Genomic DNA, 14871 nt, shown 5'->3' with positions numbered 1-14871 from the left:
TACTTGTAGTATTGCAATATAGTATTCGTTATACAATGTAATCGCTCGCGTACAAAAGTTGTGCGTCTTTTTTTTTTTTTTTTGTGCATGGAATGACGAAATACGGAGAAGAATGATAATCATTTGTTCATCTACACACTCATACGTTACGCACATTACATCACACTATCTTCTTTGTGTTCATATATAATTGTCATACATAATGTAAAGTTTCTCTATCTATCTCTTCTCTCATATATATATATAGCCTTCTATATATAATATACACGAATACTTTTACCTTACATTTCTAGAACCGCAAGACGGGGGACGGATGATAACTTCGGTCCAAATTCGGAAAATGGCAAATAAATTGCTGTTTATCAATCAACAAATCAGTTTACTGAGCAGCAGTATATCAGTAAATTAAGCATTTTCCGATTGATTTGAACCAACGTTATATCTCTCTGGATCATCTTACGGAATATAGCAGAATTCCTCTCGACTTTTACGTCCAATCGATTCTCATTTCACATTTAAGATTCTCCTCTCGTCCACTACCATCAACTACTATTCGCGCGCTGCTCGAAAACGAACATAATCTCACATACTCACATCGACTATTTATCAAAAAGTGGGGGAAGAATAGAGAGGGAACTTCAGCCGTGAGAGAAACGTTTGTCTGGACGACTAGATCACGATGAACTCTGCTATATAAGAAACATCGGAGTAACTAATAAGAATAAAAGAAGAGAAATTAAAGTTGCGGAGAGCGGTGTGAGAGAATTGACAACGAATCGAGAATAAATGCGTATACATGTGTGTGTGTGTATATCTAGATTAGAGATTGAAGTGAAACTAGATATACACCGAACATTTTAGCGAACAAACAGCGAATAAATTAATTGTTGTTTTGAAATATGAATTAATTAATTAATTCGGCCAATCTGACTGATCAAAAATTCTCGCATCCGCGTTGTTTGCTCGCCAGATACGTATTCAAGAAAAAGTTCTTCTATTGATTTTTATTTTATTTCTTTTGTTCACTACTATCTCTCTCTTTCTCTCTCTCTTTCGAATAATCAAATATAATAAATAATCAAATATAATAAATAATCGAAACAAAACTAAAGCATTTAAATTAAACCAATAAATGCCTTGTTGTATTTGCATATGTTTTTTACATCGTATTAAATTGCTTTTTTGTGCATTTAAAAAAACCACGAAAAATGCTCATCTCGTTAGTAAAAAAAAAATGAAAAAAAAAAAAAGAAAAAGAAACAAAGGAAACACAAAGCAAGAAAACACCGCTCACCGCTTTTATCACACGATCCAGGTCCACGAACGAAGGCTTGTAAGAGTGCTTGGAGAAGGACCTCGCGCTCTTTTAAGCTCTTAACGGACCTTTCTCTCCTCGTCCCTTCTTTCCTTTCAGTTAGAGGAACAGATTATGGAATTTAAGAACGTTTGAAAATTCTTATTTGCGATTTGTGCCTGAAACGACTTGAAAAGTCTCACAAAAAAAAAAAAAAAAAAAAAAAAAAAAAAAAAAATAAAAAAAAAAATCACGAACGTCCTCGAGCGACTTCCCGCTGGGCTTTTGGGACCCTCTTTCCTGCACAGGTTTCTTGTTTCGCGCGCATATACTTACAAGACAGATCGTTCCTTTATGCGCCACGTTCGCTTCGGTGCGCAAGGCCCATAGGAATGCAAGCGAAGAGAACGAATATACATGTGTATGTACAACGCGGTGAAGCGTTTCGCGGAAGACCGGATTTTTTTCGCCGCGTGCACGAGCATAGGACGTTCATGATGAGGGGTCTTATCAGCTGTGTATGTTACATACCTTACTATGTGAGCACACACGAGTAAAACCCCACGAGCAACAGAAATTATAACAACTCCGGTATATCTCGTAGCGTTAAAATAACGGAATAACGTAAAGTTTATTATTTACTGAGGTCAATCAACTGCTTATGTTATAATAAAAAAAAAAAAATAACCAATTGCTCTGTAAATTTGTTTTAATTGCTCTCATAAATTTATACGCGAAAAAAATGATGTTACACCGTGTAATTTAAATAAAAAGTCTAGCTTATTTTGTTGAATTCAAAATGAAAGTGTTGTTGTTATTCAACGTATATATTGCAAAAAGAGCAATTAAATAAAAAAAAAAAACAGATAAGAGACATCGTTAAAGGCACAAATTCTTTTTTTTTTTCAAATGAAACGGAATAAAACAGACGGGAGTGTGAGCGCGCGAGATAAATATAAATTCGCGATGGAAAATACTGTGCGAGTGAAAGGATTCCTCGAAGACGAGGAGAGTTCGACGGGAAGACGGGGGAGAGTTCAATGCGAAGACGCGAGGAGAGGCAACGGAACAAGCTTCGAATGTCGCTTTATCTTAACCGCAAACCCAACATCGTATAGAAGCGTGTACTCGCGTGAGAGGAACAACGAGAATACAAGAATCTTGACCCAACTACTTTAGCGGAGACCCCAATTGCAGCAATGAGCGCGTTTAAAGTTGAGTTAATATCACATTTACTTTAATTCGTTCGATTTTGTAAAAAAAAAAAAAAAACATCACCGAAATATTATATGTTCATGAAACTAATTATTCTTGTTCAATTATAAGTAACGCAAAAATTGCATTAGAAACAAGATTACTACAACTGATCAAATGTTATTGTCAGTTTTAATCATTTTAAGGATCTCTTTTCTTATTCTAATTAGTATTAATGTTCCTTCTTAGTTTGTAACCAAACTAGTAGGAAGGAATGATATGAATGATCAAATTATCGAATCATTGGGGCGCGATTAAATCTAAAGCAATCATTCCACATCCCTCGCCTTTATATTTAATTGCTATTGGGTTTCTCTCTCAATCATAATCTGGAAACGGCCCTACCGTTCGCTTCCTCTTTTTCTACACAGTCGCTCTCTCTCTCTTTCTTTCTCTAGAACTCCCTCAAGCTTGTTTCCAGAAGAGTTCATTCAGAAGGTCCTTTCCAGCTGCGCAACTTGTGTTAAACATTTTCTTTTCCCTGCAACTTGGTCGCGAGGTCCGCGATGAGCTGTTTGTAGACAAGCGGATCGATGTTCTTGCCGAGTTGATAAAGAATGAACCAGTCGCCGATCTGGCACTTGTCGTTAATGATCTTAATTTGGTCGAGCGGCGATAGACGAGATCGAGCACGCAGCAATATTAACCTGATTTTCGGCGAGAGTACCACTATTAAACGATACAACAAGCTCAGCCCGCTCAAGATTGACAGACAGATGAACCAGAACCACAGGAACACGTAAATCTTCTCGTTCACGATGTTGAGCGGCAGCACACAAAGACCGTCGATCTTCTGCACTGTGCCGGACGCACCATATTTGTGGAACGTACATTTGGTCATTTTCGGAAACACTTTGGACATGGGATCGATTCTTTCTTCTGGCTCCATCTCGGTAAATCTGATGACGTCAGAGCCGTAAGTGGTAAACTCGCCGCCCAGGAAATAATCTATGAAGTAGATCTGACCAATTACGTTGACAAAGTTGACTAACTCGCAAAAGAAGAAACGGTATGCGTAAAAATTTTGCGAGTGAAGATTAAGCGCGAAGTAATCAACTAAGAGTTTACGTCGGTCGCTCTTTGAGTCTTCGCTAACAACCGGCATGTTGAGGTCCAGCACAAGCATCTTGACTCGGCCGCCTTCCCATGTCTTCCACAGATAACGCGGAATGTAGAAGAGGATTGCTTGGAAGAAAAGGGTGAAGCACACCCACTGATAATACTTGTGATATTTCACATGATCTTCACCTTCAACATGAGCGACTACGCCAGGTTGCACCAAGTCTTTGCCGATTATGCCGGTCCGTTCCGGGATCGTAAAGGTCGAATAGATCCAGCAATAAGTATCCATTACGTGCATCGGTATATCGTCGACAATGCAGTCGATCGGGTCGCCGATATATTGCCGCGAGGTCACCAGCAGGGAAAAGGCAATTAATATGATGACGGTGCCCTTGTAATGCAATCGGAACACATTATTGTCGATACACACCGAGTCGAGCTTCAACAGGCTCTTTATCGAGCCGAACACGTCAAACATGGTGGTGGATTTTCTTCTACGAAATTTCTTTTATCTTGAATATAACTGAGGTTCTTTTCGTTTACACTTCGCAAAATTTGACTTCACACAAACCGATCTGGTTGCTACACTCGTGCAGATTCCAAGCAACACACAATGTAGTCGTTGGCTTTTCTAACGAGCTTCACTCACGTCACGCCAAATCCTTCGGCAACGACCGATTGCGCTCTGTAATGCGCTCCGGTCTCGCGAAACACGTGTGTCCTGCCGAGCCTGTGTGTGTACTAGTACGCGGTCTCGAGATTCTTGCGCGTGCAAAACCGATATGCCACACCGCCGTCTCTCGCTCTCTCTCTCTCTCTCTCTCTCTCGCGTCAATACGCGACGCGTTACGAGCGTCACCGAGAGAGTCTGTCTGTCGTAATGGCTGCGTTCGAACGCCGCGACAAAAGCACGCGAGGACACGCCGCCGCACCGTTCTACGAGCTGTTCTCTTTTCTTTACGTCTGTCGTTTCTCGTTTCTCCTTCTCTCTCTCTATTTCGCCCTCTCTAGTTCTCCCCCTCTGACGCACGCGCCGTCTCTCTTTCGACCTCTTCGTACCGCAGCAGCACGACTCCTTCCTCCCTGTAACCTACCGGCCGAACCGAGAACTGTTCGTTTGCTTCTACCTAACGCGGCAGGGAAGCTCTGTCCCCTACCTATATAATTTCTGGTCACCTTCCCCGAGAGAGCTCACGTTGTTCGTCTTTGTCTCTTTCTTGCACGAGGTGCTCCACTGACACGCTCCTTCTCTATCCTGTCGGCGGTCGGCACTGCGCTCGGTTGCTCTCGGTCTCGGATTCGTAACGCATTCGGCAGACATCGGAAAACATCGGTTATCATCGTTCGGTTAACGCGCGATATAACTCTTTGCATGGCTGTTACCATAGCAACTGGCTACCGATGCTGCGAGAGGGTGGAACTTCTGGAACTTTTGGACCCGCTGATGAGCAATTGGTTTTCCATCTCAAATTAATTTGTTATTTATGTTAATTCGACTATACACATGTGTTAATGTTGTAAATAACGTCATCAATTTGTAAGATACGACGCTTGCAACTATGAAAGTCAACTTTTTCTGCGTATACAGATTTTTAAATAAAATAAGTTCCTAATCAATAGTTAAAATAAAATAGTTTTGAATAAAATAAGTTTCTAATCAAATAGTTCGTGTTTCATCCACATATTTTCGATTATGATTCTCATTAATTTGAAAACTTCGTAATGCTTTTCATCATTAAAAAACATTTAAAAGATAAAATATATAATATTTGTATTTCAATTCAAATTGATCTGTCATTGTAATATTTTTATCAAACGTTAACTCCGAATAGAAAAGTAACAAAAAAGTCAGAAATATTTTCATGTCGATTTTATGTTATCAGATTCTTTTGTTCAAAAATACGACAAGTTGATTTATAAATTGAGATAGTTGAGGCAGGGCGTATCTGAACTAGTTGCTGGATGGTTTTTACATGTAGGTGTAAATCAATAATACGAATTTTCTCAAACGTTTCGACTGTATTTTTCAGTCATCCTCAGTGGGTATATAAATTAAACGCACATTCACTTTGAAATAATCAAGCTGTTTTCAGCTTGTGGATACTTTTTTAAAATTAAACGCACATTCACTTTGAAATAATCAAGCTGTTACCCACTGAGGATGACTGAAAAATACAGTCGAAACGTTTGGGAAAATTCGTATTATTGATTTACATCTACATGCAAAAACTATCTAGCAACTAGTTCAGATACGCCCTGCCTCAACTATCTCAATTAATATTCATCCTGAACCAGAATCTACTTCTAAATTTCATATCTTGATTTATAAACTTCTGTTTTGTAGGTCAGTGCTCCGTTCTGCGATTTCTAACGTAATTCTTAGGTGATAATACATAAAGAAAATAAAAATACAATATTGCTACAATTTTTTATGTACGCAATGTTGCGGGACAAAGTCTAAGTTTGCATGATGCAATATCTCTTGATTCGTTTTACCTGTCACAAGACTCTTACATCATTTGATATTTATCTCGAAGAAGACATGTATGTTATTCTTACAAATATTTATTTCACATTATGCAAAGAGCATTTTGTAATGCGTACTCATATACACGATAAATATCAGAACAATATGCAAAAAAATATGTCCGGGTAGTCTATAGTGCGTCTGGGCCAAGAAAAAATCCAGCGCTTAGAAAAAAAAAGAATTTACATCTACTTGCTTCTATTTGTGAAAACTTCTAGTTTTCTACTTGTATTGTACAAAAGATTATTCAAGAACAGAAAAAGAACCTTTCCCCAAGAAAGATGATAAAGGATAAAATTTTCTCTCATACTTTACAGAAACTCTTTGGTAGAAAATGTGTTTTAAGTTAATTCGAATTATTATATTTATAAACATGGAATACTAATATTTTTATAGAACATAGAATACACAATATATATATATAGAATACTCTCTAATATTTTAAATATTTTATATAAATTTTTTTGAGATTGTAATTTTTTAAATATTGAAAATCACAAAAAAATTTCTGTAGTAGAACATTTCGAACACCAATCTGCGACCTTTACTTAAAAGAAAACTGAAAAATAAGCATATATTATGAAAGTTTTCAACAGCAATACAAAATTATTATAATACACAATTTGAAAATCATTAATTTTTAGCAACGTAAATATTTTTTTTTTCAGAAGCATATCTCTCTCAAATGTTTATCTTTAAAAAAATGTGTGTTAAACTAAGGTTAATAAATTTGAGAGAACACATAACTATACAATCCGTCACATATTTCACACCATATAAATATTGTTATTTTCACATTAATTTTATTAAAAATATTCAAACTCAGTTTGAATTAAAACAAACTCAAGATTATTCTGTGTCTTGATCTCTTGTTTTCGCTTCACGGTTATCTTTAACGTCTACCTTGTCTGTTTTGAAATTCATTTGACTTTTCTCTTCTTGTTTTGATCTCCGATATTACTTTTAACGCTTGTTTTGCTACCCTTTTCTTTATTATTCGAATTTTAAGCTTTCCTGTGACTCAGACACAGCTCTGTATCTCGAAAACTATCTCTATCAAGAGTATATTTATTCTAAAAGCGCGATACGATCATATGTTTTCAAAAATATACATTTTCAAATGTGAACTTATTTCTAACAAACTTCATTCATCTCAATAATATATCATTTGTGATTTACATATATTTCAACGCGCACACACACGTGCATACATTATTCTAAATATAGAACTACTGTAATGAAATCTCACTCTTGTTGTTGATTATATAAATGTATTCTCACACTCTAGTCTATATATATAACAGATTACCGCTTAAAGCTACCAAAGACGAAGTAACGGATAAGAATATCCTCTATATATCCTTTATGCGAGACGTGTTCGTGTATTACGTATCATCGAGCGCTCGTCAGCGAAATAACGCTATCTATATCATATTGTATTTCTGCTTTCACGTCGCGGAGAACCGCAAACGCTAAAACATAGCGCCAGCTGTTCGAATCATTTCGTAGAAAACAATACGTCAGAATGTATATTAATATTTAATGTAATATTTAATAATGTAATATTTAATGTATTGATATACTCTGTTCGGGCGAGATATCATCCGGTCCGAGTCGCATCTTCGAATCAGCTCTATCTCTCTTTATCGAAAAGATATTTTTAATTAACCTGAAAGTTTAAGAACAACTCTCTCTCTCTCTCTCTCACGCTGCGTGTATAATTTTTCAAATCTTTTCTTCCTTTTGTGATTCATGAATGACTCACAGTCCGTTATAATTGTGTGCTGATACTAAATAAGTTAATGATTCCTATCTAATCGTAAGAAAAATACGTTGCGATAAAGTTGCGTGTTTGTTTTCGTATTAACGTAATCAAGAGAATTACAGCTGTTTTTTATGTGTGAAATTGAACGAAAGAGATAAAAATCATACTATTACAATTACTTAAGCAATTATCAATTCTACAATCAGTAGTAGTATCTTACAGTGGGTATATTTATAAGTGAGTATATTTAATACGTGTGCAAATCTGCACGTACTTTTAACGTGACACATTCATACGATACGTTTGAAAACCATCTAGATAAATTCATACATTTATTTCATAATTTAAATATTAATTCTAGATAGCTATATATACACACGTATTGTGCAATTTTTCAGATTGATTTCGTTTCTTTGTTTATTACTAATAGAAGAAAAATCAAAGAGCAGAATTATTTCGACTTTTACTCGAAATGATTTCGATTTTTATTAGTTTTTTCTTTTGCTTTGCCTTTCGAGAGGACAAAATTTTTTAAAAAAGTTGAAATCTTTCAATCGGAGTCAATTCCGAATAGTTTCATAATAGATAGCGAGTACTTGTGATAATTAAAGACCCATTAAGTAAGCTTGTCTTACAATTTAAAAACAAACATAAATTAGATTACTTAATTTGTTTTGTAACTCGTTAGTCAATTAAGAAATTAACGAGTGAAAGGTATTTGTAGATAACACAAAAGGTATGTAGTCAAGGACGGTCCTGTGGCGCAACGGATAACGCGTCTGACTACGGATCAGAAGATTCCAGGTTCGAATCCTGGCAGGATCGTGTAAAAATTTTTTCACTTTTTTTTTATTCAATTTACATTATACAGACACGCAATATAAATTTTTTTACAAAATCTTTATTTATATTTGTAATATTACTAACATATGTATTTTTTAATACCCTATAGCGTGAATGTGAACGTATATTAACTGTGTTATTGATAAAATTAATAAATATATAGGAAATAAAATCATTAGCTTATTAATTGTGTTTATGAATCACACATTACATTTCTTTGTGTACCGTCAAACTATATCTATCATATGTATATTTATTTTTATATTATTATATTAAATTAAACTAAATGAATTTTTTGGATAACAAAGTCAACTGTTCAATTTGTTGGACGTGTAAATAATTTTCTTTTGTCAAATAAGTGGATTTAATATAGGTCTTAATATACATGACTAACTTGTGTGTCATGTAATGTCATGGTTGCGCATACTTCTGTTCGCTATCGTGCTCGCAATGCGTGTAAAAGGATACCTACTCAACGTTACACTCAGCACTAATTGCTGTCGAGCACATACTCGGTAGGTCAAATAAATTAACCCACCGCCGTTGATTCTTCCCTGTATGTGAGGGTCGATATAGTAAGGCGGTGTAAACTGAAAAAGATTGTTAAGAAAAGCGAATTGTAAGAATTGTTCGGTTCTAATGTTTAATATGTGCATCTTATAACAATAAAGTCAACAAAAAATTATCTGCGTTTTTAAACTCAATTACTGTCATTTCTAAAATATAAAAATATCACGTATCGTACGTGCAATAATTCTGAATACAACAAAAAAAATATATAAAAGTTTAATAATTATATTAATTATGCATGCATAATTGCTTTAACTTGTGTTTATTTTTCTTTCTTTGTGTACTCGAAATATACATTTTTTCATTATATTGATACATACAATATATATTTTAACATACTGTTTTTTCTTTTAATATAAAGAGAGATTTCTCAGTCACGATTTTTTCAACAGAATTTTGGCAATCCAATAAGAAGAACTTGTTGTGACAGTGGTCGCGCAAATATTCCTATGAATCAGCTCAGGAATTTTTCGGGTTTCTCTTACCTGAGGCTGCGGTAGGCGTCGACGGGCATGATTTTCGATACATCAGCTGGTACCTGTAACGTCTGTTATCTCTCTCGCTTTTTCTTTCTCTCTTTCTCTCAGTCGATGGGAACGACGTGAGCCCAGAGATCGGACGGAGAGAAGGATAAGAAAGAAAGAAAGGAGTGAGGCCGGTTTTTCTGGTTTTCCACCTCCGCAACCTCGTGGTCTCTCCTGCAGTCTTCTCTCGTTACTCGTCTCTTCATACAATGAGAGACGCATACGCGTCTTCATGTGGGACTCGTGTGTCCGACAAAATGAATAATGTATATGTACCAAAAAAATTATAAACATTAACATCTGGAATGCAGCGAGGCACGTCACTCCGTTGTGTTCCGTTCTCAACGCGCGAATCTTGATTTAAACGAGTCACAATGAATCACACAACGAATCATCAGCACAATGTATGCTGTATAAAAATGAGAATGTTAGTTTAAATTAATAGTAAAAATCTTTCACCTCAAATCAGGATCTCCTCTTTCGAGACTTGAAACCAGAATAGAATCGAGATTGTCAATTTTTTTTTCATATCACTCTGAATTCAAGAATTCTTGTAGATCTTCAGAAAGCTGAAAATATGATATCTGAAAAATTGCAACAAGATGCGTTTGTAAAATTTGAAAAATGCAAAGTCCCTCTGTCAGATTACTCGTAACGTTAAAAAAAAAGCAAAACTGTTGCTAACAAAGTGAAAAAAAAATAAAACTTATTAGACAAAACTACGCGGTAAGGCGTGACTTACGGCCGATTTCTTCATACCTCTCGATATAGCTATCCTCTGGATAAATTCCTCTGAGAACCAATAAGGAGAATCAATTTTGGGAGATATCTTCTAGATAAAGCTATCGAAAACTTGTCTAGAAGTGAAAAAATTGGCTGTTAGTCGATTTTACCTGCGGGGAACGGAACTGCTAATCACATATAGTAACGGAGTCGAACGCACATTTATAAGTCGTTCGTGTAAATATGTACATAGAAAAAATAAGCCATAAAAAAGTCCTCCTTAAAACAACATACAGTGGAAATTTGTCCACGTTATTTAGCGTAACATGTAACAGTAGGTTCTCTTTGGTTTATGTTCGCGATTCGGGATCGATGGCGAACATGAATGAAACGAAAAAGAATGCGAGAACTTAGCTTCTATAAGAATCCCACCAAGTGGACCTACGAAGAAGAACAGAGTAACAAAAGTGAACGAGACTATGGGATTTTTTTTATAATTCCCGGGAATATTATATTGGCTTGCTATCGCGCGAAATGCGCACATATCTGATGATGTATTTTTTAAATCAATTTTTTTTTCGAAAAGTAAGCTTCGTCCGAAACAATTCCATATACTTTCGACTTTGTTGAAAGAATCGCTTCTTTTGTGAAAATGCACCACACTTGCAGTATGTCCTGCCACACTCTGAACATATACATTATACCTATATATATCGTAAAATAGTTTTGTTTTCTATTGCAAAACTATGTCTCGAATGCGTGAACTTTGACTCCTAACACGACGAAATTATCGTCGTGTTACGCAAGAATGATGATATAAATGATAATTTAAACTAAAAAACAAACATTATCGGTTTTACATATCTAATTACAGCTCCGCCTTCTCTTTTTTTTTACGCGATTGAAAGAGAACGTGGTTGAAGTCGCAAGTAACACACGTAATACATATACATTAAAACAAAGCCAAGAAAGTGCAGTGCGCAGTGCGTCTATAGCTGCAGTATCTAACGAATGTCGCCGCGAACAACAACGACAGCAATATTCCTGAAATAAACTGTTCCAACATGTCTACGGCTATATCTGTACGTATTCCAAGCGAGAAGTGTTGTGATACTTGAGATACGTATAAATGTAAATAAGAAGATATGTATAAATTTTTCGCTAAAGAGTGTAAAAAAAATGTAATGTCGTTGTTAACTTTCTTGAAGGAACACGAGCGACTATACACTCCGAGCCAATGGAGCAACAGATATGGGCATGAAGAACTGCTAACTTATTTCTTTAAATTCTGCGGTGAAGGTAAAATAGAGAAGCAAATCTATTTTCTTTTTAATATACATATATATATATATATACGTATACATATTAAATTTATTATATGTTATATATATTTATTATATATATTAAATTTCTTTTTTTTTACAATATTCCAAAATAGGATTATATGTGGCTACAAGATATATGATGAGTATAAAAACTTGAACAACACCTATATAGTAGTCTTAATTTTCTTTAATATCGTAAGAGATAAATATGGATTAACAAAGCGCAAATTCGTCAGACTAATTCAATTGTATAATTGAGAAATTTTTTATTTTTTTCTTATAGTTACGGCAAAGGCTCGAAAGACTATAAAATGCGAGCTTAATGTACGATACGGGCCTACGGAACGGACAAAGTACGACATATACGGTACTGACTTACCTAAAGGTAAATAAGAGATGAACTTATATAAACTTTGTACATATATATAATGAATAATCTCACACATATGTATAAGTTATTTATTTTTTCATTTCTTCCTTGATAAAACTGTTAACAAATAAGTTACAATATATTATATAATATCGTGTAATAGTAATTTGTTTGAAATTTTAGTAAAAAAAAAAAAACGTAATTATATCAAATTATTCTATTTGCTGTGCCATTATAGTATATTTATAAAAAAAAACAACATTAATAAAATTTATTAAAACAACATTATTAAAACGTAAATTGTTGCTTATTTTTAGACGCGCCAATATTTGTATTCATTCATGGCGGATACTGGCAAGAATTCAGTAAGGATCTCACTGGATTTTCAGTACCCTTGTTTATTGAAAACAAGATCAAAGTAATAACCGTTGGATATGATTTATGTCCAAGTGGTAAGATAGAAAAAAATCTTTCATTATAGAATTAATTACTTTTTTTGTTAATTACTATTTTTGTCTGAATTCTTATTCTTTCTTTATTATTGATTAATTTATTCATAGCGTTACTTCTCTATTTTACTGGTCATTGTTATCCACAAAAGTTATTTTAAAGCTTTAAATAATTCAAACTTTTTTAAATTATTTGTTTAAATAAAAAGTATACTTTATAAAATTAAAATATAATACGCACAATATATTCATTTTTTTAGTTAAGCTTGGAGATATAGTAGCACAGATAAAGTCAGCTATTGGGCAAATATTAAAATATGCATCTGATTCAGGTTCTAAGTAAGTTTGATATAGTTTAAATTTATATATACAGGGTGTCCCAGAATTGGTGTAACATCTCTCGTAGACAGGTAGAAGAAATAAAACTGAGTCGATAAGTCCTATACCATTTTGCTAGATTCGCAATAGTTACCGAAATCTTAATTAACAAAGATCCGCGAATAAGCGTGCATCGGGCTGTCTTACGCGCTTCGCACAATTACATTTTAATATGTATATGTTATAGTATATGCTGTTATATTAGCTCCTCCCATATGCTCCTACAGGTAAAACCGTAAGCGCACGAAACGCACTGAGCTGTCTTAAGGTTGTATTCAGGGTAAGGTCTTAGTCAAAAGTTTAAGAAACATAGCGTTAACCTATTTTAGTATTTAGATAATGATTGTTTGCTGGAAAGGTATTATTTATACAAAAATAAGTTAAGAAAATTATTTATTATACTTTTAATGACTACAGAAAAGTTTTCACGTGTATTTTGTGCTATTTTAATGTTCACTTTTGATACTTTTGAGTAGGATTGTACATACGTGCCAACGTAAGATAATGAAAAACTGAAAATTTGTTAACCCTAAAAGTTCATTAAAATGTAACAATTGATGCTTAAAATTACAGATAAAATTGTTTTATGTATATTAAATATATATTTTTATTAATTTTAGCAAAATATAAATTAATATATTTTGCATTATAAAATACTGTGATCGCGGCAACACCGCATTTCGTTGTAGTATATGCATACGTTGGTAGCATTTGCTGTCAATAGTTATTCGTATGTGCAAAGAACATCACGATCACGCAATGAAAAATCTTTGCAATTCCAATGTTTTACAAGCGGTTTCGCGAAAACGAAAGAGTGTGCAAGACTCCGTCGTTGGTCAGCCACACAACAAAGTGCTCAAGAAAAAGCGTTTTATGTGGAAAAGAAAAGTTGTTACAAAGTCAGTGTACGAACAACGATTGGCACAAAGCAGAACAGGCCGAACTAATAGTAAAAAGCAAGAAACAGAGCAAAGTGGAGAAAAGGAAGAAACACAGACAGAGATTTCTTCTTCGCAGATTTCCGAAAAAGAAATAAATCCTGACGAGCTTCATGAAGACGCTGAAAAACCTGCAGAAGGACGTCGCATTGTTGACTTATATTTTCTCGGGACACAGTTATGGTGTACATTCTGTAAAGAATGTCTATCATTAGAAAATATTGAAAATGAACAACGTCGAGGCCTTGGTTCTTCACTATTGGTACGCTGCCATAAATGCTTACTCATTAACTCCATCGTCACAGGAAAGCAACACTCACCAAAAGAAAGTTCAAGACGTAATTCACGATTTGACATCAATACAAAACTTGCAGTAGGTCAGTAACAAGTTATTTAGACATAAGTTATATCTTGCGATCTAGATTGATTTTAAACTAAATTGATTTGAAAATCGACAATATATAGTCTTTTTTATAAATAATTAATAAAAAAATTTTATTGTTTTATAAAAGAAGTACTTGTAAGTGAAAATTACGTATATATATATATATTTTGTTCCAGGATTGTTACATAGTGGAATTGGCTACTCAAACTTAAAAAAACTTTTAGCTTGCTTAAATATTCCACCAATATCTTTTGAAACCTTGAAAAGATATGAAGTAGAAGCTGGACAAGCAATGGAAGCAACTGCGAAAGAAAGCTGTGAGCGTGCCGTACAGTTAGAACGACAGTTGACCGTAGAAAATGCAGAAATGATTGAACAACAATTGTAATTTTTATTTTAACAAAATATTTTTTGTTAGAATGGAATTTTGAACTGAGAAAATTGCATATAATCATGTAGCCTTA

General features: G+C 34.3%; 3 protein-coding genes and 1 non-coding gene across 4 annotated transcripts; 3 read left to right on the top strand and 1 right to left on the bottom strand.

The window, feature by feature from the left end:
- Positions 1 to 2543: 2543 nt before the first annotated feature.
- LOC109861578 (innexin inx2-like) lies at positions 2544 to 4816 on the bottom strand. Its single transcript, XM_020441281.1, has one exon. It carries the CDS (start codon positions 4086 to 4088, stop codon positions 3012 to 3014), a length of 1077 nt encoding a protein of 358 aa, XP_020296870.1. The 5' UTR covers positions 4089 to 4816; the 3' UTR covers positions 2544 to 3011.
- Positions 4817 to 8654: 3838 nt separating this feature from the next.
- Trnar-acg lies at positions 8655 to 8727 on the top strand. The gene has a single exon. It is a non-coding gene; the product is annotated as a tRNA-Arg (tRNA).
- A 2767-nt stretch (positions 8728 to 11494) lies between these two features.
- Positions 11495 to 13135, top strand: LOC109861581 (kynurenine formamidase). The gene is made up of 5 exons (XM_020441286.1): positions 11495 to 11644; positions 11771 to 11861; positions 12171 to 12272; positions 12575 to 12709; positions 12967 to 13135. The coding sequence occupies exons 1-5, from the start codon at positions 11627 to 11629 to the stop codon at positions 13047 to 13049; spliced, it is 429 nt and encodes a 142-aa protein (XP_020296875.1). The 5' UTR covers positions 11495 to 11626; the 3' UTR covers positions 13050 to 13135.
- Positions 13136 to 13690: 555 nt separating this feature from the next.
- Positions 13691 to 14863, top strand: LOC109861580. The gene is made up of 2 exons (XM_020441285.1): positions 13691 to 14399; positions 14584 to 14863. Exons 1-2 carry the CDS (start codon positions 13817 to 13819, stop codon positions 14793 to 14795), a joined length of 795 nt encoding a protein of 264 aa, XP_020296874.1. The 5' UTR covers positions 13691 to 13816; the 3' UTR covers positions 14796 to 14863.
- Positions 14864 to 14871: the final 8 nt, after the last annotated feature.

The sequence above is a fragment of the Pseudomyrmex gracilis genome, unplaced genomic scaffold (genome assembly GCF_002006095.1).
Source record: "Pseudomyrmex gracilis isolate BER0280 unplaced genomic scaffold, ASM200609v1 scaffold_847, whole genome shotgun sequence".
NCBI classification, from domain to species: Eukaryota; Metazoa; Arthropoda; class Insecta; order Hymenoptera; family Formicidae; genus Pseudomyrmex; species Pseudomyrmex gracilis.
The sequence above is the reverse complement of the archived record's forward strand: the minus strand, read 5'-3'. Positions and strand labels throughout refer to the sequence as shown.